Source organism: Ascaphus truei, unplaced genomic scaffold (assembly GCF_040206685.1).
Source record: "Ascaphus truei isolate aAscTru1 unplaced genomic scaffold, aAscTru1.hap1 HAP1_SCAFFOLD_1740, whole genome shotgun sequence".
Lineage (NCBI taxonomy): Eukaryota > Metazoa > Chordata > Amphibia > Anura > Ascaphidae > Ascaphus > Ascaphus truei.
In genome coordinates, this window is record NW_027454636.1 from 32,501 (window position 1) to 56,253 (window position 23,753).

A 23,753-nucleotide genomic window follows, 5' to 3' on the forward strand; every position below is an offset into this window, starting at 1 on the left:
TTTGGCAATCGGACGGAAATTACGCGTATCTGCAGGATTGGATCTCCTCCCACGGAGCAACATGGAGTAACATGGTACACGTATTCATTACTACTTTATCTCACAAACTGCGTGAACATTGTGAACATTGTGGTTACAACCGACATCAAAATATCTTTCAAAGGACTGAGGTAAAATGCGCAGCACAGTACTGCCACCACAAGCACTACACAGAGTACTACACCGTACAGGAGTATAAGTCTCTAAACATTGCTCTACTGAAAGCTTACAGTATATGAGAGTGTTGTTTCTGCAAAGGTTAACATATGCTTATTCCTTCAATCAAGTTTTCAGCATTGTATGAACATACACTGTAAAGTGAGGGACACAGCAGTTGCCATTGTGAGTGCTGTGCTGCGTGGAAGAACTATACTTTAAAACCTGTTCTGCTGGAAGCCGATAAATCTGTTGGGACTACCTAGGGTTAAAATATGCTTACACCTTCAATCAAGTTTTTAGCATTATCAACGCTGAGTCAGTGATCACATGTAATTGCCTACTCATACAGGGCTTATTCAACCGGTTTGTATCAATGCTGCTATACTTTGTGTCAGACTTTTAAGTAGTAGACAATGCGTTTTTTCTATTTGAAAGATATCTAATTAACTGTACAAAAATTGCGTTATCCATCTACATCTTCACAATAAAACTACCATCAGTGGATCTGTGGAATCTAAGATAAACACAAGAATTTGTTATAATGAGCGGCACAATGGACCAAAGTATTAGCCTTTGTGATTTACTCCAATAAAAACTGCTCTAACCAACTGGATCCTAATTAAAGGAAAGGAATTTGCTTATAACTGCAAACACAAAGAAAAGACTGTTAGATAAGTGAAGCTGTGATTATACGCGAAATATTGCTACAGAACAATGTCAATTGATGAAATGTAGCACTGCTACAGCAATGTTACATTTTATTGGGAAGCTTGTTTCTGTGTACCCTTGGCTAAAAGGTGTTCTAATCAAATTGTATCCAACAACATGATGCATGCTAACCATAAGCAAACCCCCCCGTGATACACTGCATACTATTTAGAGTTATCAATTAAAGCACCTTTAGCTAGCCCTCAAAGTGACTAATTATAGTCTCAATATAAATTCCCAATTATATTAAGCACAACATAATCATGCAGTATAACTTTGGATCTGTTTAATTATTTTAAAAATGAATTCTTTTTGAGTGTTACATGTTAAAAATAAAAGTTTTAAATTGTGTAGACACAGTATTTTGTCAAAAGTGTCTTTTGGTTATGACATATAGGGCCTCATGCAGAGAGCAGCGCAAAAAGTGAAAGCGGCATTAATTGGCGGATTCTGCCTTCAGAAAGGCAGAAACCGGCAAGTTTAAAAAAAAGCGCCATTTTTTTTTCCCCTTCAAATTCGCCGCGCGTCTGGAGAGTTTAAAATCTCTCCAGTTTTTTTCTCTGCCGTATGCAGAGAGCCGCGATCGCCATCTAGTGGCTGTTCGCGCCAAAAAAATGGCGCGATTTTCAACATTTTCCCTCTCCACCAAGCAGCTGGCGCTCCGCGGCCGGTGGAGGGGGGAAAAAAAAAAAACGCGATTTTTTCCCCTGTAGTTTCAACAGCGCTTATAGCGCTGGTTGAAACTCTCCATATGCAGAAAGGCAGTTTTCTGCCCTTTCTGCATATGGAGATAAAAACTCTCCAAAAAAGGTAAAATTTTTCCCCCTCTCCAATTCTGCATAGCGCTGCTCTCTGCATGAGGCCCATAGTCTCTACTTAGGAAGTAGCAAGCAACTATCAATATACTTATACATCACTTCCTAAAATGATATATTAGTTACCCCAACAAATACTGCTACTAAGTGTATCTCAGTGTACATCTTATAATATATCATTGAAAGCACTGTAAGCCTGCCTGTCTGGATGTCCGGTGTCCCTAGGGACAATCGCATTGCACCTTTGGCCTGTCACTCCGCCTCAGGCCATGCCCGCCGCCCCCCGCACCATGCCCGCCCCCGCACACCTGTCATTGGTCTGCGGCCAGCACCCGCACACCTCTCATTGGTCGGCGGCCAACACCACTGCCACACTGTGACAACCCTCACTGAGCTACACCACTGACACACTCTCCCACCCCTCACTGAGCTTTGGGAATTGCAGCACCTAACCCTCACTGCTCTGAGACATTTGAAACTTTTTTGGGACCACGCTTCACAACTCTCAACAGAGAAAACCCTGACCACCTGCTACCAATCAGGTACAGACTCTTACCTCGATAAATATTTATTTCACCACTGCAAACATACACCGCACGATCACATCCACACACCGCCTCTTAAAAACACCACCCCCACCCCCCCCAGCCCACATCGCAGTCTGCTCCAGGCCTACCGACACAGCATTAACTCCCCCCCCCCCCAGCCCACATCACCCCCCCCAGACAATATCACCCCCCACCCCACATCACATCAAATACACTACTCTCAACAATGGACATAACCATATTTCACCAAGCCTTTCCAACAATAACATTTTCATATCTAACAACCGTAACAAATAACATACACTTACCAAAATTGCCCTCATATACATGTGCTTTCTACTATTGTTCTTTTAAAAATACAATTTTACTACATATTACATAACATTCACATAACATTACAAGTTTACAATACAACATTTACACATACTTATTCACGGTTCACATCCCGGGCAACGCCGGGTCTCTATGCTAGTAACACAATAAAAGTTCCTTACTATGTCACTTCAGATGACACCCTGCTGTATTTTATCCAATACAACAGTTTTGTAGTATCAACCACTAGGTGGGAGTATTGACTCATTTATGGGGATGTGAACTAAAAGAGCCGTATACTCGCGACCTCTTCCACCTTGTTTTCCAAACTCTCGATGCACTCCGCCAGAGCCTGCATTTCGGCTCACCTCTCTTAGAGCCACGGTTAGATCTTTTTGAAAACTTCTCCGCATTCTAGCGAAGAGGTCCTCCATATATTCCCTGTTCAGGGATCTGGACTCCGTCCCTGATTCAGGCGGTGGATCACCTACTAGGCCCTCCTGGCACGCGGCGGCATCTTGCCAAGCCTCGCTGAGAGGGGGCAGCTTCGGTCCCGGCGAGAAATAAGATGAGACGCTTGGAGGGTTCTTTTTATTGGTTTTGGGGTTCATCTCTGCAGTTTCCCCTGCTCTTTGGTGTTTTTCATAGGATCCAGCGTATTTTGCTTTTCTAGATGCTTTATTGCGTGGGGACTCGGGAGCTATTCCCCTATGCTTCCATCTAGGCTGACGTCACCGGAAGTCTCCTCCTCCACCTCTATTTTAATCTCGTGCTCCTCTTTTTCTTCCTACACCTCTATTTTAATCTCCTCCTCTTCCTTGTCTGAATCGTCTCCAATCCTTTCCTCCTCAACCATCTCCTCCTCAATGATAATTTCATCCAACTTCTTTATTTCTAAAGCATAACATTACATCAGTTACATTACTCCTCCTATTGCTATAACTCGTCCTACTGTATTACTCCATGTAACTCCTCCCTATATCTCCTCCTTTTACTGCATGTAACACCTCCCTATAACTTCTCTACTGTTCAATATAAACAATTTCTATAGCTCCTACTGTTCCATATACTGTAACCCATGCCAATAACTTCTCCAGCTCCTCCATATAACTACTCCCTATAACTACTCCTGTTCACTATAGCTGTTCCCTATAATTGCTCATATTGATTCATATAACCACTCCCTATAATTCCTAATTCTCCATACACCACATCCTTGTAACTTCAACTATTTCCCCACTAATTCCTTTATTGCTCCCTATAGCCATTCCCTATAACCCTTCCTAATGCTCCATATAGCTTCTCCTATTGCTCGGCATAAGTGCACCCTATAACGCCTCCTAATGCTCTATATTACCACACCTTATAACTCATATTGTTCCATATAAACCCTCCTATAATTCGTATTGTTCCATACGACTCCTCCTATTGTTCCATATAGCCCATCCCTATGACTCCTTCTATTCCTCCATATAGTCACTCTCTATAACTAATGATCCATATAACCCCTCCTACTGATCCATATAACCCTTCCCTATAACTCCTCCTATTGCTTTATGTAACAACTCCCGATACTCATCCTATTGCTCCATATAACCACACATTATAACTACAACTCCCTATAAATCCTATTGCTCCATAGAACGACTCCCTATAAAATCTTCTGACTTCTCCCTATAACTCCTTTTTGCTCCAAATAACCTCTTCATACTGTACAGTATATCTCCTATATTAACTCTTACTGCTCCATATAGCCATTCCCTATAACTCTTCCTATTGCTCCATATAACTGCTCCCTATAAATCCTTAACAGCTCACTTTAACTTCTCCATTTGCGCTCTATAACTGCACCCTATATCTCCTCCAAATGCTCTCTTACCACTCCTTATAACTCCTATTTCTGCATAACCCCTCCCTATAACTCCTCCTTTTGCTCCATATAACAGCTCCCTATAACTGCTCACATGGATTCATATAACTGCCCCCTATAATTCATTCTATTACTCTATATTAACACTCCCAATAACTCCTATTGTTCCATATAACGCCTCCTATTGCCCCATATAACAGCTCCCTATAACTCCTCCTATTGCTTGATTTTACCTCTCCTAATAACTATTATTGGTCTATATTATCGCTCATAACACCTATTATTCGCTTTAGCCCAGTGGCTCCCCACCACTACCTCCTGCGTTACGCCGCTTGGCCTAGCCTTAACTGACCGGTTAATCACAGCTAGTTTTTTTTCCGGAATTTACACAACAGGGTTTTGTGTAATTGCGCTGCGCTCTCTGACTCAGAAATATCACTGTCACTGTATGAATGAGTATTATCAGTACTTGAAATAGCATTTATTTCCTTACCAGGTATCTCATCGCTCTGGTCGGTACACATCGCCAAACTAGGTCTGGAGCGCGCCGCAGAGTTGCGGCATTTGTCTTGCTCCTCGCCATGCGCTGGTGAGGGGGGAGGTAGGGGTTCTGGTCTGAGTCCCAGCGTTGTGGTGACCAATCAATGGCCGCAGCTTTCTGTGGAAACTGAGGACACAGTCTGCAGTTACCATGCAGGATCCAGGGGCTGGGTTGCATCAAATTCCTCCTCTGGTAAAATCGCAGGACGTCTGTCCCTGCGCTGTAGGCAATCTGCCCCACCCAGCATGACCCATGGGTAGGGGGGGCAGGACCCCCCCCCCCCCCGGCAGCTGGAGTGATAAGACGTGCCGCCCTCGCCCCTGCCAGCTGAAGGTAGGTAAGTGGGGTGGTTTGGTATAGTGTGTGCTTTATTGCGGTACGTTACTGCATGGCTGTAGCCATACTCATTTAGCCCCCTATAGTGTGCGGGATTGATGAGGTTGCAGAGTGGCGCTGGGGGTGGCCTCAGGGGGGCGCTGATTTAGGGGTGGGCTGTAATGGTCACCTAGCAGTGCAGGACGTCTTGCGCACGAATACTGTGGGGATTCCAAGCAGTGGAACCTAATCATACTGATCCTGGGAGGGATGCGAGTGCCGGGGAAACGGACGTGCTGCAGCCTGGTCGGAAGGTGAGCGCCTCTCCCGGTAGTCATGGAGATAGCAAGAGGGAGGCGAGCAACGGCGGTAGTAAGCCATGCGGGAGAGCGCCATCGACTGTGAGCGTGGGGACCAGCTTTCCCCGTAATCATAGTGATAAGGGGAGGGGGAGGTGTGCTGGCGGTGGAGTACCGGACGAAAGAGTGCCCTTGCAGAGTGGCCCTCTTCGTACCCGCATTGCTCCGGAGCGGGCGGTGCAGACAGGCGGCAGGGGAGCCAGGTTGGGAGGGGAGGGGGCAGGGGAATTAATACAATATTATTTTAATGTCAATTATTAAAGTTTGTTTTCATTTTAAGAGGCAATCCAAGCTTGGCATTTTTCCTCATTTATTTATAAAATATTTTACCAGGAAGTAATACATTGAGAGGTACCTCTCGTTTTCAAGTATGTCCTGGGCACAGAGTTAAGTCAAATAATACATGTTTACAAATACAGTTAGATAATGAGCAGGGTATACATTATATACAAGACATTGCACGCACAGTTAAAGATAATTTGTATTATGGGCGTATGAAACAATTACAGACCATATTAAAATGTGGGACAGCCTTAGATTTGAAAGAACTTAGACTGGTGGTGGATGTAAGAGTCTCTGGTAGGTTGTTCCAGTTTTGGGGTGCACGGTAGGAGAAGGAGGAACGGCCGGATGCTTTGTTGAGCCTTGGGATCATGAACAGTCTTTTGGAGTCTGATCTCAGGTGATAGGTGCTGCATGTGGTAGAGGTGAGGAGCTTGTTCAGGTAGCTGGGTAGCTTGCCAATAAAGAATTTGAAGGCAAGACAGGAAAGGTGAACTTTGCGCCTAGACTCGAGTGATGACCAATCTAGTTCTTTGAGCATTTCGCAGTGATGTGTGTTATAGTTGCATTGGAGAACAAAACGAAAAATTGAGTTGTAGAGGGTGTCAAGTTTGCTAAGGTGAGTTTGAGGTGCCGAGCCATATACTATGTCTCCATAGTCAATAATTGGCATTAGCATCTGCTGTGCGATACGTTTTCTGACCAGGAGACTTAGGGAGGATTTGTTCCTGTAGAGTACACGTAGTTTGGCATAGGTCTTGGTTGTCAGGGTATTAATGTGCATCCCGAATGTTAAGTGAGAGTCAAACCATATGCCCAGGTATTTAAAACTAGTAACAGGAGTTAGGGTGGTGTTAGTGTTGGTTGTAATCTGGAGCTCAGTCGCTGGAAGCTTAAAAAATTTAGTCTTGGTCCCAAACACCATTATTACAGTCTTGTCAGTGTTTAAAAACAGTTTGTTTTGGGAAATCCAGTTTTCGAGTCTGAAAAAGTCAGACTGAAGTATGTTTTGAAGGCCAGAGAGGCTATGGCTGTGTGCATATAGGATTGTGTCATCTGCATACATGTGTATTGAGGCTTCCTTACAAGCTGTGGGAAGATCATTGATGAACACTGAGAAGAGTAGGGGTCCCAGAACAGAGCCTTGCGGAACGCCAAAGGTGATAGCCAGGGGTTAGAGTTAGCGCCAGAGATGGACACATGTTGGGATCTACCTGATAGGTAGGACTGAAACCAGTTTAAAGCATGCTTCCCTATTCCAGAGCTCTGGAGTTTGTTGAGCAAGATAGCATGATCAACAGTATCAAAAGCCTTTGCAAAATCTAGGAATACTGCACCAGTGAGTTGACCCCGTTCCATTCCACACTGGATTTCATTGCAAACTTTTAGCAGGGTAGTTACGGTAGTGTTTGGGGCGAAAGCCAGATTGGAATTGGCTAGGAAAATTTGTCTTGTTATAGTAATCGCTTAATTGGGAGTGGACACATTTTTCCATGACTTTGGATAGGATTGGGAGAAGGGAGATTGGTCTGTAGTTTGAGACAGTGTTTTTGTCCCCACTTTTGAAGATTGGGACAACTCTGGCAGCTTTCCAGGTCTTAGGGATATGGCCAGTAGACAGGATAGAGTTGACTGTGGAAGCAATTGGTTTGGCAATTGCTGGGGCACCAAGTCTTAGGAACCTAGATTGTAGTAAGTCAGGTCCCCATTGGCTGCTTAGTTTTAATTTGAGAAGCGCTTGTGTAATCTCCTCTTCGGATACTGGGCCAAATTGAAAATTGTGGGCAATGTTGGGAGCGGGTGGGGCTATAGGGGTACTCCCAGGATGAGATTCAGGTTTGTGGTTTGGGTTGCGTTTTGCTAATAAGTTAGTAGCACACCCCACAAAGTAATCATTGAATGCATTTGCAATGTCGGTGGGGTTTGTCAGAGTAATATCGCCCTTAGTGATATTACTTGGCTGTTGGTGGTTAGAAGGCTGGAATATGTTGTTGATAACCTTCCAGAAGATAGCTGGGTTTGATGTGTTCTGGAGGAGATTGTCAGAGTAATATTGTGCTTTTGCGTGCCTTGTTTGCCTTGTGCACACGTTCCGCAGGCATCTGTAATGATTGAAATCCTTGGTAGTGCCAGTTATTTTGTGGCTTTTCCACAAGGCATCCCTGAACTGGTAGAGTGTTATAAGGTCAGGTGTAACCCATGGAAGGTGGGCACCCCGTACCCTTATTCTGCGTAGTGGAGCATGGGCATCACAGAGTTTTAAGAACTCGGATTGGAAATAGTCGAACGCAGAATCAGGGTCAGGAATTAAATCGATTCTGTGCCAAGGGCAGTTGGTAAGGTCAGCCAGAAATTGTCGTGGGTTAAAGTTTCTAAATGTTCTAGTGAGGAGAACTTTAGGGCTTGATTGGGGCGGTTTAATTTTCCTTACACAGTACAATATTGCATGGTCACTGAAAATGTCAGGAAGGATGCCAGAGGATTGGATTCTGCTGGGATTTGAGGAGAGAATCCAGTCAAGCAGGGAATGGTTGTGCGATTTCAGGTTTGTTCGTGAGGGTTGGGAAATGAGTTGCGATAGGTTAAGCGACTTGATTTGTGTGTGGATTTTGTGGTTTTTAGGGTCAAGCCAATTGAAGTTGAAATCCCCAAGAACTAGCAACTCACTCTTCTCATTCTGAGAGGAAATGGAGCCAAGAAACTGGGTGATATCAGTCAGAGATTGTAGAGGGGCTTTAGGGGGGCGGTAGATGCCAGCAATTAGGACGGGCTTAGAGAAGGGGAGGCAGGTTCTGCCAACTAGGATTTCAAAAGAGGTTGATCTTGGGGGGCAGTTTACCAGTGTAAATTGTAATGTGTCTGCAATATAAAATAACACCCCTCCTCCTCTCTTTGACCTATCTCTCCTAAAAATGGAGTATCCCTGAATGGTAATATGTGCATCAGGGGTTTTAGGGGTTAGCCAGGTTTCTGTGAGAACGAAGGCTTTTGGTTTATGCATAAGGCACCATGCCCTTAGTTCATCCAGTTTGGGCAGAAGACTCCGGATATTTATATGGGCGAGAGATAGGCCTTTTTGGAATTTGAAGGGGGTATTCTCAGGGGTATGGGACAGAGTTGAAGTGGGAGGGCCTGGGTTAGGTTCAATATCACCTGCTAAAGAGAGTAATAGTATGAGTAGAAATGTGAGTAATTGTTTGCAAGTTGAAACTTTATGATTTTTGCCAATTGAGTGGGCGGTGGTTGGATTGGATTGAAGCGGACCCTCATTCATTTTAACTCCGGGGACCCCCAACTTCTGGAGATACCTTCCTAGGGGGGGAGTTCCGGTAGCCTTTCCGTTTCCAGTGTTTACATAATGGCGGTGTTTAAAAACTCCTGCTCCCTGCGGGCCAATAGTTAGACGTGCCATCATTCGGTGCGGCTCACGTGGCGCGGGAGCTTTAAACTCTGAAGGGGGGCCCTGCAGCTGAAATTAATCAGGTCCAAAAGCCGTCTGGTTCAGACCATGTAAAAAAAAAAAAAAAATTTAAAAAAAAGCTTGGATTGCTCCTTTTAGACATCATTTCAATTTCAACATTTGAAATTGCGCAGTGAGCACAATCAGAGCAGTCATCTTGTTCTTTTGTTAATAGCCTATATTCACTGTCCCTCCTTATATCTCAGCCCTAATTTCTTGCTGTACACCTGGATGTCGCGTTCTGCTCAAGATGTCTACTGTCTACCCTTTTGTATCTAAAGTCCTCTCCCTCATAAATCCGTTCTTACTTACTGCCCCATGCCTCTGGAATGCCCTTCTCAATATCTGACAACCAGCCTCTCTCCCCACCTTTAAGGACTATCTTAAAACACACCTCGTTACGGACTCATTTGGGTAGCTCCCTTCTCTTGTATTATACATGTGGCATGGGTTCCCTTGGTGCCCCTCTGTTCCCTGACCTTAGCGCGCAATTGCGCTCAGCGGCGGGGAGAGTGCAGGCAGCATTGCGGCAGGTGCAGGGAGAGGCGAACGACTCGCGTAGCTTTCTCCTTCAGCCGTCGACATTTTAGTTATGCCATGCATGCTCAGTGCGCGAAGGCACAGTAGGGAGCGGCGGCGGCGGCCATTACACAGAGGCTCTGCATGAAGAACTACAAGCCCCATAATGCATAGGAGCGAAGAAACACAACGCCAGGGAGCCAATAGCGCGGCTAGATTCCCCTGCACAGAATTAGATACATTTTGCGCGCTGAGAGGAGCATGCCAGTCGAAAGAGGACAGCAAAGGGTCAGGTAGTGTTCAGGGAATGGTACTTCTCTGGGCTAGGCCAGACTGTCTCCCCCAGGCTCCAGTTAGGCCCTGACTCACTAGTAGAGCAGTGATTGTTTTAGGGACAGGCCCTTAGGTAGGGACTCTGACCCATTATCTATTTGGTAGTCAGGGACACAGTGCTGCGCAGCCCTGCAAAGTGGGTTCTGGGATCCGAACGCCACAAAGGACACAGACTACACATACGGTGATATTATCCACACCGTAATTCACACAGTGGCGGATGACGACGTTGGACCGGACGGTTCCATGTGTATTCTGCGATACCTGCCCGGGGCTCCTGCACCCGGGTATCATTTTACAAGTGCACCAACACTGTACAACACATCGCTGATCATGCCTAAAGGGTGGGGGTATCACTTGGGGACACTTGTGGTAGAGTGGCCAAGGGCCTCGAACAGTATTATGGACACTGTGTGGGGACAAAGTGGTGGGTTGCGCCCTGCGAGGTGCATTGGCTAGTTGTATCTCTAGGGGTTAGGGGTATTTCATATAGTTAACCCTGTTACAGTATAGGACTGCTTGCATATCATATTAGTAAAGGTTATTGTTATATGTTGTGTGATACTATTATTTGTTCCTGCACGGCGTTATCCCCAACAATAGTGATCCCGTACAGGTCGAAGCGCTGTCATCTAGTAGCTCAGGTGTACCCCAGGCTATCAGTGGCGGAGGCTCATGTCTCTGTGAGCCAACAGGCAATATCAGCACCCGTAGACACTTCCCATAAAGGGGTAAGAGGGCTACATTTGGAGGCGCTGCTGAGATCTCAGACCTGGGGTGCCCAATTTAAATTACAAACAGTTCACTCCGTATAGGACCATGTCCATACCGTCTGGCAAGAGTGTCCACGAATGGGCCCTGCGGCACCACAAGTCACCACGCCTCGTGGTCACTGTTAGTCAAGTCCCAGTCACCCTGCAGTTACCCAGCTTACAAACTGCCCTGAGACAGATACCAGGATTCTCCAAAGCCTGTGTGGTAGATGCCCAATGGGACTTAGACCTCAAGTGGAGTACCCTCCTGGTTGATTGTCACAGCTCTCTAAGCCCCCACTCAGCGGGTGTCCACTTATCTACCCTAGAATGCGCACCCGAACAGAAGCTAGCCCAGAGGAGTGTCTGACACCTCTAGCCGCCTCTCCCCCAGGGAGCGTTGCCAGCAGCCGCCGGTCTGACCAAAGCAGTCACAGTGCCTGCGGCCTAGGTGAAGCTCAGTTATTCGTAGATGCTTTGCAAAAACTTATTGACAAAATAGGTCAGCTGGCGCCAGCTCCCGCCTCCCCGCAACTAATGGAGGCTGTGACCCTGTTTTCCCAGTCGCAGAATTACCGGAAGCTCAAAGCTTTCTCTGGAGTCCCCCCCACACCTGCGGGAGAGGAAGCGATACACTCCTGGAAAGAGCATACGCCGACTGTGCTAGAAGAATGGTCCTGCTCCGACGCAGTAAAACGGCAACGCATCATGGAATGCCTTAGGCCGCCCGCCGCTACCATATTAAGCATTCACCGGGGGCAACACCCAGATATGACGCCTCGAATGTTAGTGGATTTCCTGATAGAAGCCTACGGATTGGAAGAGGATGCCGGGGCAATATGGTCTAAATATTACTATCTCTACCAGAAAAGGGGAGAATTGTTGGCGTTCATCCACCGCATACAGTTGATCCTAGGGAACCTTCTCGACCGCAAGTTGCTTCCCGCCTCCGAGATGGACGAAGCCCGAATCACCCTATAGCCAATATGATTCGTTGTATTGTCATGCAAGGGAGTCCTCCTATATTTTACAGGATTACTGCGGTAAGTGAAAGTGCACGAAGTACATAGTCTATTACACTCTTCCCAGAAGTCCAAAGGAGCCTCTGCTACGAAAATCAGAGAGCCCTATAAGAAGAAAGGAGATTCAGCCGGAAAGCTAAGTCTAAAACCTTTGGGAGAATATACCCTACTTACAGCACCCGCACTGCCACCAGGGAAGTAGTCTGCTAGTATTGCGATAAGAAGGGTCATTTTGCCTACCAATGCCACGAGAAGGAAGACAAGGAAGAAGACCCTAAGGTGATGGTCTGCGGGGTTTACACTGGTCAAGCCGAGAACCCAAACACCACCGAGGGAGACGTTTCCCCACCCTCGGATGGACCTTCGGAACCAAGGCCTGATGATGGAAACCTTCCAATTCAACCTAGAGAATCCGCAACTCTTAGTTCTGAAAAGGCCACGTGATCATTGATAATGGCAGCCGTACAGCACATAGCTCGCAGCCCTGGCCCCGGAATCTCTTCCCACTGATCGTCCTAGAGCGTGGCGCTCTAGGTGATGTTCGGGTTCTCGGCTTGACCAGTGTAAACCCCGCAGACCATCACCTTAGGGTCTTCTTCCTTGTCTTCCTTCTCAGGGCATTGGTAGGCAAAATGACCCTTCTTACCGCAATGATAGCAGACTACTTGCGGATTGTCTAGGTTGCCAGTCCAAAGCCACCCCGGCCGCTGACTGTGATCCCAGTAGAATGCACATCACACAAGATAAGATCATCTCCTGTTCACTATCAGAGTTGTGACCCCATAGCCGGTATCATACGCCAGGCCGTTCTGAAAAACCATCTGTCCCTGCTAAAGCGTGCCCATAGCGATGTGGTCACCGTCATTATGAGAGAGGCGGACAAGTTCGAGATTGATACGGGACTACTCTATAGAGTGGTGCGATACCACAATCATCCGGACAGAAGACAACTGGTTCTTCCCCGAAACCTGCAACGTATGGTCCTGAATGCACTACACTATGAATACGGACAACTCTGGCTGAAAATACGAGAACCGGTAGAGCGACATTGTCGACAATTCTCCAGTTGTATTCAACGGCAGACCCTCCCGACCCGAGCAGCGCCCATGGCCCATCTGAAGAGCTCAGGCCCTATGGACTTAGTGTGCATGGACTTACTGTGTATTGAGCCTGATGCACGAGGGATATGCAACGTGCTGGTCATCACGGACCATTACACCCGAAATGCTCAAGCCTTCCCGAGCTTTCCCGACTAAAGATCAGAAGGCCATTACGGTGGCCAAGATTCTCTGGGAAAAGTACTTTATGCACTATGGCCTGCCCAATAGCCTGCGCTCGGATCATGGTCGGGACTTTGAAAGCAGCCTAATTCGGGAATTGCTGAAACTTCTGGATATCAACAAGTCCCGAACCATGCCATATCACCGAGAAGGTGACACTCTGCCAGACTGATTTAACCGGACACTGCTGGACATGCTGGGCACTTTAAAATGGGGCGCAGAAGACAGAATGGAGTCGGCATGTGGAAACCCTGGTACATGCATACAACTGCACCTGCCATGAGTACACTGGCTTCTCTCCTTATTTTCTTATGTTCGGGCGAGAAGCACGGCTGCCCGTGGATGTACGCCTAAGAGTATCCACTGATTGGAATTGTGGATACCATCATTTTCAATACGTAAGGCGACTTCAATAAAGTCTACAACAAGCATATCAACAGGCTGAAAAGTCTAAAGAAAAACTTAATGCTGCCAACAAAAGACGCTATGACCACAAGGTCAAACACCGGGAGATCCGGCCTGGGGACGTCGTGCTCCTCCGCAACTTGGGAATCCCGGGAAAGCATAAATTAGCCGATCGTTGGCGGGATGGCGTCTATGAAGTTGAGTCAGATGCCAGGCCTTCCGGTCTAACGAATAAAAGACGCGGATGGCCGGATAAAGGTATGGCACCGGAATCATCTGCTCCCTATAGCACACCACATGTGGGAGATTTTGAACCCGAAATACCGGCTAAACCCCTGGATGGTGAGCCTGAGCCATCAGAGGTCGGCCAAGAGACTGCAGATGATACCACCTCTGAAATCTCTAAAGACTCTCAAGACCCTATGGAGGGAACCTCTCAAAGGGGCCCTCGACTTCAAGGAGCATCTCCCGGAGGAGCCACGGGTAAAGGGCCCTATCCACAAACTTCTAAGAGGGAGGCTCCAGAGAGCCCGTCTCTGGATCCAGAGCCCGTACTTTGTGCCCCAAAGAGACTGTTCAGAGCCATTACTCCCCTCAAGGGAAGAGGCTGAGCCTCAGGACTATGCTTATTTCTCCCCAGCGGGAGTCACTGAAGACCAGCTCCGGAGGAGCCAAGGAGTTAAGTACCCACCAAACCGGGTAACCTATGATATAATTGGGGCACCCCACTATGAGATTCAGCAGTGGTCTCGGAGCAAAATCCAAACCGTAATTGCAATGCTCACAGAATTGTGTAACATTGTTTAAAGTCCATGCAATGTGATAAGTTGTATTGGTCAATGCATTTTTATTATATAAAAACTTATGTATGTAGTTATTTTGTTGTGTTTCGCTGTTCCCAAGCGGGAACGTTGGCATTCCACCAGGGGGAGAATGTGGCATGGGTTCCCCCGGTGCCCCTGTTCCCTCACCTTCGCGCGCAGTAGCGCTCAGCAGCGGAGGCGGGAACAGGTGCAGGCAGCATTGCGGCGGGTGCCGGGAGCGGCGAACGACTCGCCGGACACTTTCTCCTTCAGCTGCCGCCATTTTAGTTATGCCTCGCATGCGTGAGGTGCCGCGCATACATAGTGCAGGCGCCAGATTGCGCAGAGGCACAGTAGGGAGCGGCGGCCATTACACAGAGGCTCTGAATGGGGAACTACAAGCCCCATAATGCATAGGGGTGAAGAAACACATGACGCCAGGGAGCCAATAGCGCGGCCAGATTCCCCTGCACAACATTAGATATATTTTGCGCGCTGAGAGGAGCACACCAGTCGGAAGAAGGACAGCAAAAGGGTCAGGTAGTGTCACTCCTATGGGTTAGGCCAGACTGTGCCCCCCAGGCCCCGACTCACTAGTAGAGCAGTGATTGCTTTAGGGACAGGCCCTTTAGGTAGGGACTCTGCCCCATTATCTATTTGGTAGTCAGGGACACAGTGCTACGCAGCGCAGGCCTGCAAGGTGGGTTCTGGGATCAGAACACTACAAAGGACACAGAGACTATACATACGGTGATATTATCCACACCGGAATTCACACCACACTGTGGCTGTGGCGGATGACGACGTTCGACCGGACGGTTTCCTGTGTATTCTGCGATACCCGGGAGCAGAAGCCCCCGGGCAGGTATCATTCTACAAGTGCACCAACACTGTACAACACACCGCTGATCACGCCTAAAGGGTGGGGGTATCACTTGAGGACACTTGTGGTAGAGTGGCCAAGGGCCTTGGACAGTATTATGTTCAGTGGTGGGTTGCGCCCTGCGAGGTGCATTGGCTAGTTGTACCTCTAGGGGGAAGGGGTATTTCATATCATTAACCCTGTTACAGTATAGGACTGCTTGCATATCATATTAGTAAAGGTTATTGTTATGTTGTGTTCCTGCACGGGGTTATCCCCAACAACAGGTGGAGGCGGTGTCATCTAGTAGCTCAGGTGTACCCCAGGCTATCAGTGGCGGAGGCTCATGTCTCTGTGAGCCAACAGGTAATATCAGCACCCATAGACTCTTTCCATAAAGGGGTAAGAGGGCTACATACAGATATACCAGCATTAATGCTCCCCCTGGCACATTTCAGTGGGACACACACACCATGCATCTATATGCATGGCACTATAAAAATAAAGATATACATACAATCAAGAAATAGAGTCACTGAGAGCAGTGTTCCTACCATAGATGTCAATAAAATAAAATTGTGGTACTGCTACTAAAAAGTAGTGTTGCTTTTACCTGTGTCCTCATCAGTCTGGATGAGTATGTTGTTTGTCACCAGAGGGCACCCTATAGGTTAAATTAATGAGTAAATTGATGCACCATTAATTATTAGCATCAAGCAGGTGGATTTTAAACCCCGTCTTCCTACAGTACATTCCCCACCCCCTGCGATCCCCCAAACAAGTGCTTTGAATACAGAGATACTAAAAGTGTTAAAAAGGTGCTTACCATTTAATGGCATGATAGGGGCTCCCTCGATGGCAATGACACAACAAACATATGAAAGCAAATCATTTTCTACAAATATTCAGAAAAGTATAAAACAAGTCTGATACAGTAGCTCTGAAGGATCTGGGATTCTGTGTATGTTTTATGCCTCACAGCTGAATATTGTTACGGTTGCATACATCTGGTCTGTAACGGTTAAATACGCCTATAATATACATCTTCTCTGGCTGTGCATGCAATGTATTGTATATAATGTATACCCTGTTCATTTATGTAACTGTATTTGTAACCATGTGTAGCCGGGTCTCCCCTGCTGAGCAGCACCCCCCTCACCTGGTGTTCGATCGCGGGCGCCGCCGAGGCCAATAGCGGCCCCGCGCGGCGATCGAACAGGTGAGAGCCGCCAGGTCCCGGCTCGGGGGTTGCTGGGGACGCGTGCGGCCGGTTGCTAAGGCCGCACGCGCGTCGCAGGGCTCCCGGAGCCGGGCGGGAAGGGCGCCGCCATTGCCCCTTAGTCGCGCATGCGCAGTTAGAGCCCCAGATTCAGGGCAGAGTCGCGCAAGGGCAGGAACAGGCCAGGAGAGTCACGCATGCGCAGAAGTAGGTAGGGAATACAGCCAGCCTTTAGAGGGTCGCGCGAGAGTAGGGATAGACAGGGAGAGGTTGCGGCGGCCATTAGGGGTTAGTGCAGGTGTAGGACAGGCACGCATGCGGCCCCAATGTTATTACAGGTGCCCAGGGACTACAATTACCATAGTGCTTAGCGAGGGAGGCACCAGGTGCCTCATAGGAGCCAATAGGGCTGAAGGATTGTCCTGGAGCAAGTGGATACATTTGGCGGGCTGGAGCTACGGGCAGTCAGAGTCAGGAGCCCAAGGAAGGAAGGAGGTAGGGTGCAGGAGCCGGAGACTCCCTGCACTAAGGCCCTAGTTAACCTTGTATTACCCCAGGTTAGTGAGTGTTGCCAGGGATAGTCTCAGAGAGGGACCCTGTCACTCATGGTAGTCAGAGCTGGGGAATAGCCAGGGATAAAGGGGGCTGAGGTTAGTCTGCAGAGCGTTGCGGCAGGCGTTTAGGTGAATTAGTGGCACGAGACAGCTGGGGGGTTCATAGCGGTAACCAGTCCGGGGAGCCATAGCTCAGGGTCCGTGTTGCGAGTGACGAGGCAACTGGGGGGGGTTCATAGCGGTAACCAATCCGGGGAGCCATGGCCCAGGGCCTGTATTATGAGTAGGGTGGGTACAAGACCTACCTATAATAGGATAGGCAACCCCGAATGCCCTAGGAGATTGACCCTTAAGCCACTTAAGGATGCTGTGCTATAGGGACGGCCTATAGTGCAGGGTGTGTCACGTTGCTGTTCCCGGAAAGCGGTTGGACCCACGTTGGGGTCCACAGAGACTGTGTTACTGTCTGCAGGAGTTCGGTTGGAGGAGTCCTCGTCGACGGACCCTTTGAGAAGATCGTTGCCGACCCGAGTACTGGAGTGCTCGGAAGGTATCAATATATAAGTGCACCACCGGGCCCTTAGCTAACTGTGACTGCGCAGTCACCCATTGCCTCTCTGCGGGAGTGTGAGACATTGGGTGGGGTTTTGGACAATGGGTGGGTTCACTGATGTTTGGGAAGCGTCCTGCGCGACGCAATAGGTGTTTCCTCTAGAGAGGGACACAGGTTGGTTACTAATGTAGTATGCACGTATGTCCTATGTTCATAAGTAAAGTCCTTAGTTATTATATAATCACTGTGTGTGTGGTTTCTGATTGGGTTCCTATGTAGGGTCATTCTACACTTCCATAGAATCCTACATAGGTGGAGGCGCTGAAAGAAGATCCGTTCCAGAGGATTCACCCCAGGCTCTCATTAGCGGAGGCTCAGACCTCCTGTGAGCCTGCAGGTATACGCACCACACCGGTAACACTGCAAGTTCTACTCACCCACACTATATGAGATTGGGTGGGGTGGAATACCCGTTACATTTGGAGGCGCTGCTGAGATGCGACCTGGGGTGCCCTGTTCCAATTTTTTTTCAAATTGTCCAAGTCCTATTTTTTTGTACACCATGGTTGTCAAGTCCGGACACGAGGTCCTCGCTTGGGCCTTGAGGATAAATAATCTTAGTCCCCGCCGTGTGGTGGCCTTAGAAGGCGTTCCCGCCAATATATCTGAAGATGAGATCTATGAGCATATGCGTAAAATCCCTGGATGGCAGCACGCTCTTCTTATAGACTTAGAGCCAGCTTCCACGTCCCCGTGGAGATCGCGGCTTTTTGTCGTGTCATCCTCAAGGGATATATGCCCGTCCGAGTCACCGTCCATGTTATTTATGCCCGGGTGTCCCCCTGAGGGTTACCCTTTAGTATACGCTGACCCCGCGCCATGGCAACTTCCTCCAAGTGAGATGCGTGCACGTGATACCGCTCCCAAGGCGCAGAATGATTTTGCAGAAAACCATACGGGACTGGCGGGAAAACCAGAGCCCCGCCCCCGTAATGTGAGTGACTCAGTGCAGAGCGAAAACCAATCCTTTGTAAAAAATGCCCTTCCTTTAGATTCCACCAGGGGGAGCAAGCACGGTTATCTTCAACCATACGTGGACGCTGTGATAGACACTCTGATCTCTGAGGATGAGATGATGCATGAGGATGAGATAGACTGTCAGGGGATACACCCTAATGTGTATGTGCCCTGGCGAGCGCCAGGAATAGATCTCCTTATGCTACTGTGCCCCTGCTTGCAAGAAGCCTATGACGGGGGAGCCGACATATCCCAAGTGCCACTAGACTTCAGGATCACCGAGGTAGATGGGGAGCCGTGTACACAATGCTTTAGCCCCACCTGTGACTGTTCTAGGGGAGCACTGGCGTGGGAGCCCAGATGTGATTGTTGCGGTGCAATTTTCTTGACGCCTATTGTACCCCAGCCTACAGAGCCAGCTAAGGAGCCAAGTGAACCCTTGGCGGAGAAGAGCGCGACTGCAGTGGAGGTACCGGAGCACGCCAGCTTCGTACCCACAACCACTGGCTGTATTACAGAAGGATCTGGTGACTACCTTGCGGAGGATACTGTCATGATATCTTCCGGGGAAGAGGTGGAAGTCCCATCGGTGGCGATGCGCCTAGCGGCGAACCACCCCAACGATGATGCAGAGGATACAGAGTCTGCTGTGGGTCCGTGTACCCTGGAAAAGGTGTATCCCGATGTTGCGGACCCTGCTGTGGGCCCGTGGGCCCGTGTGCCCTACAATGGTCAGTCCGACCTACTACAGAGGTACCATCGGTCCTAGGCTTGGGACCAGTACCTACAGACGACGAGGGTGAGTCGACTGCCCCAGGGGTGCTGGGGGTGAGCCTCCAGGTGACCGCGGAGCACGATGGCTCCTTAAGTCTGGTCGCCCGGGCGAAGGGCTCCCCTCTGCATCGCGTCCTGGTGGAGGTGTCCTCATTAGAAGGTAGCTGTCCAGAGAAGAGAGTGGACCAGTGTCTACCGCCGATCCTTCCGGAAGAGGAGAAGCCCATCGTCAGCCAGCCGAGTGGTAAGGAACTCCCTTGTTCCCCACAGACTCCGATGGAGGTGGCCGTGAAGAAGGCCAAAGCTACGGTTCCTGAGCGGAGTGTGAGCCCGTGCGCTCCGACACAAGTGGTCCCAGGACTGGGATCCAACGCTCCCGAAGTTCGAGTCAGTGAGTGGACTGTCCCAGAAGAGTTGGGGACAGGTCCCGATACCACCAAGGTGGGAACTGACAGCGTCCCCGAGGACCTGTTGGCCACCGTGAATCACCGCAGGGGTAAGGTGTCTACTCTTTCCCTCCTGCCAGGTGAAACCGAGACATTGTCCAGTGCTCGCTTCTCAGTGGAAGCCTCGCAAAAATATGGGGTCAAAGACTGTGTGGAGAGAGATTCAGGGAGACTGGCCTCCTTTAAGCTCAAAAAGGAGCGCCCCATTCCTCAGGTAGTGGACCGCGGGAAAGGTCCTGGCCTCCTGGTCTACCGCATCCAAGCCGCGGATGATCGGGTAAAGGCCTGCTTAAAAGACGTTGTGCTACTCCTTCCACCAGGGGGAGGAAGTAGCACTGAACCAGTGACTGTTACGCCAGAGTGTGCTTTCCGAGAGATTCACCCCGGGGAGGCTCACGGACGCAAAAGTGAGGTACCCCCATCTGATCAGTTAGGGGCACCCCACAAATGGTCTCAGCAAGCAGCTGATACTCAGCTGGCCTCGGGTACTATGGGGTGTGATGTGACATGTTTTGGTGAGGGTAAAGTCGATCTGCTAAGAGTACCAGTTATGCAATGTAATTTTTTATTGTGTAAACTGATGCCAGGTTATGTGGTTCCCCAAGCGAGGGCGTTGGGTTTTTCACCAGGGGGAGGATGTAGCCGGGTCTCCCCTGCTGAGCAGCACCCCCCTCACCTGGTGTTCGATCGCGCGCGCCGCCGAGGCCAATGGCGGCCCCGTGCGGCGATCGAACAGGTGAGAGCCGCCAGGTCCCGGCTCGGGGGTTGCTGGGGACGCGTCGCAGGACTCCCGGAGCCAGGCGGGAAGGGCGCCGCCATTGCCCCTTAGTCGCGCATGCGCAGTTAGAGCCCCAGATTCAGGGCAGAGTCGCGCAAGGGCAGGAACAGGCCAGGAGAGTCGCGCATGCGCAGAAGTAGGTAGGGAATACAGCCGCCAGCCTTTAGAGGGTCGCGCGAGAGTAGGGATAGACAGGGAGAGGTTGCGGCGGTCATTAGGGGTTAGTGCAGGTGTAGGACAGGCACGCATGCGGCCCCAATGTTATTACAGGCGCCCAGGGACTACAATTCCCATAGTGCTTAGCGAGGGAGGCACCAGGTGCCTCATAGGAGCCAATAGGGCTGAAGGATTGTCCTGGAGCAAGTGGATACATTTGGCGGGCTGGAGCTACGGGCAGTCAGAGTCAGGAGCCCAAGGAAGGAAGGAGGTAGGGTGCAGGAGCCGGAGACTCCCTGCACTAAGGCCCTAGTTAACCTTGTATTACCCCAGGTTAGTGAGTGTTGCCAGGGATAGTCTCAGAGAGGGACCCTGTCACTCATGGTAGTCAGAGCTGGGGAATAGCCAGGGATAAAGGGGGCTGAGGTTAGTCTGCAGAGCGTTGCGGCAGGCGTTTAGGTGAATTAGTGGCACGAGACAGCTGGGGGGTTCATAGCGGTAACCAGTCCGGGGAGCCATAGCCCAGGATCCGTGTTGCGAGTGACGAGGCAACTGGGGGGGGTTCATAGCGGTAACCAATCCGGGGAGCCCTTGCCCAGGGCGGCGTTGCGCGTAGTACGAGGCTACTGGGGGGGTTCATAGCGGTAACCAATCCGGGGAGCCATGGCCCAGGGCCCGTATTATGAGTAGGGTGGGTACAAGACCTACCTATAATAGGATAGGCAACCCCGAATGCCCTAGGAGATTGACCCTTAAGCCACTTAAGGATGCTGTGCTATAGGGACGGCCTATAGTGCAGGGTGTGTCACGTTGCTGTTCCCGGAAAGCGGTTGGACCCACGTTGGGGTCCACAGAGACTGTGTTACTGTCTGCAGGAGTTCGGTTGGAAGAGTCCTCGTCGACGGACCCTTTGAGAAGATCGTTGCCGACCCGAGTACTGGAGTGCTCGGAAGGTATCAATATATAAGTGCACCACCGGGCCCTTAGCTAACTGTGACTGCGCAGTCACCCATTGCCACTCTGCGGGAGTGTGAGACATTGGGTGGGGTTTTGGACAATGGGTGGGTTCACTGATGTTTGGGAAGCGTCCTGCGCGACGCAATAGGTGTTTCCTCTAGAGAGGGACACAGGTTGGTTACTAATGTAGTATGCACGTATGTCCTATGTTCATAAGTAAAGTCCTTAGTTATTATATAATCACTGTGTGTGTGGTTTCTGATTGGGTTCCTATGTAGGGTCATTCTACACTTCCATAGAATCCTACATAGGTGGAGGCGCTGAAAGAAGATCCGTTCCAGAGGATTCACCCCAGGCTCTCATTAGCGAGGCTCAGACCTCCTGTGAGCCTGCAGGTATACGCACCACACCGGTAACACTGCAAGTTCTACTCACCCACACTATATATGAGATTGGGTGGGGTGGAATACCCGTTACACATGTATTATTTGTCATTAACTATGTCCAGGACATACTTGAAAACGAGAGGTAAATCTCAATGTATTCTTCCTGGTAAAACATTTTATAAATAAAATAAATACGTTGCTGTGTACTGTCCAGAGACAGATCCGCTAGGCAGAGGTGGAGAGTAGAGACCGACCTGTGCCTGGGATCCAAATCCTGAAGAGTAAAATAGTGAGGTCCGAGTCAGAGGTTAGGGCAGAAGGCAGAATAATCAAGGTCTCTATTCCGGGGTCAGGGCTGGAGAAAGCAGAATAATAGGGGGTCACAGTTCTGAGGTCAAGGTGGGAAAATGCAGAATCTTCAACGCAAGGTAGAATGGCAACAGGGCAGGCAGGACACAGCTTCAGGAGGCGTAAAAGAAAACTGAACCTTACACAGCCAAGGGAGAGAGGGAAATGAACAGTGTTGCCAGATAGTTCCTAAAAATCCCGCCCTCACCTCACAGGAGGGGGGAGAGACACCAGGGGGAACAAGTGCAACAATTACAAATGTTCAATCACCTGTGCGCAGCAGCGGGGGGAGGGGGGTTAGTGGAGACAGGACAGGGGGAACCAGCGCTACCAAATTTGTAACGGGTTAACGCGTCCAAAGAACGTTAACTGCCATTAACTTGAATGAGTGTTGACGCTCGTTCAAATGTGTTAAACGTCTAATTGAGCTTAATAAATAATACCGCACGAAACAGAATGTTTTATTGCTTCAATTTATTCGCACTAATTTTTGCACATTTGATCATTAATCTAACGTTCATCCGAACGGTATCCTATATATCCAAAATAAAATACTTCTGCAAGCCACTGTGCGCGTGTATGTGTGTGTGTGTGTGTGTGTGTGTGTGTGTGTGTGTGTGTGTGTGTGTGTGTGTGTGTGTGTGTGTGTGTGTGTGTGTGTGTCTGAGGCTGTGTGTGTGTGTGTGTGTGTGTGTGTGTGTGTGTATATGTATATATATACACACACACACATACATACAAGATTATTTAGGGGGGGCACGGCCTGCGTGCAGGGAAACCTGGGGGCGGGCAGAGCTGTGCACGGGCGGCCAGAAGCTCCGTGCAGAGGCTGCTTCTCTTCTCTTTCTGTGTCAGAGGGGGCCGGGCCTTGCTGTGGGGCCTTCCCTGCACAAAAGCCCTCCTTCTCCTGTCTGTTACCTGCCCGTTTTCAGCAGTACATGGGGGGACCTTGGCAGGCTTAGTTACACCCTCCCCCCACCAGGTGTGTATGTGTGTGTGGTTGAGTGTGTGTGTGTGGGGGGGGGGGGGGGGTTTGAGTGTGTGTGGGGGGGGGTTGAATGTGTGTGTGGGAGGGGTGGTTGAGTGTGTGTGGGGGGGGCTGGTTGAGTGTGTGTGGGGGGGTGATTGAGTGTGTGTGTGGGGGGTTGAGTGTGTGTGTGTGGTTGTGTGTGGGGGGGGGT

At 49.4% G+C, this 23,753-nt stretch overlaps 1 protein-coding gene across 6 annotated transcripts in view; it reads right to left on the reverse strand.

Annotated features, from left to right (window-relative positions):
* Positions 1-23,753, reverse strand: part of LOC142476818 (uncharacterized) — a 59,231-nt gene that overhangs the window by 27,201 nt on the left and 8,277 nt on the right. For 2 of the 6 annotated variants that reach the window (XM_075581957.1, XM_075581958.1), the window contains exon 2: positions 4,945-5,118. In XM_075581957.1, coding sequence (XP_075438072.1) covers positions 4,945-4,975 — 31 coding nt within the window. In that variant the 5' untranslated portion in view covers positions 4,976-5,118. Of the gene's footprint in view, positions 1-2,763; positions 3,476-4,944; positions 5,149-23,753 lie in introns of those variants that run through there. The other 4 variants (XM_075581962.1, XM_075581963.1, XM_075581956.1 and 1 more) reach the window with 4 other exon arrangements.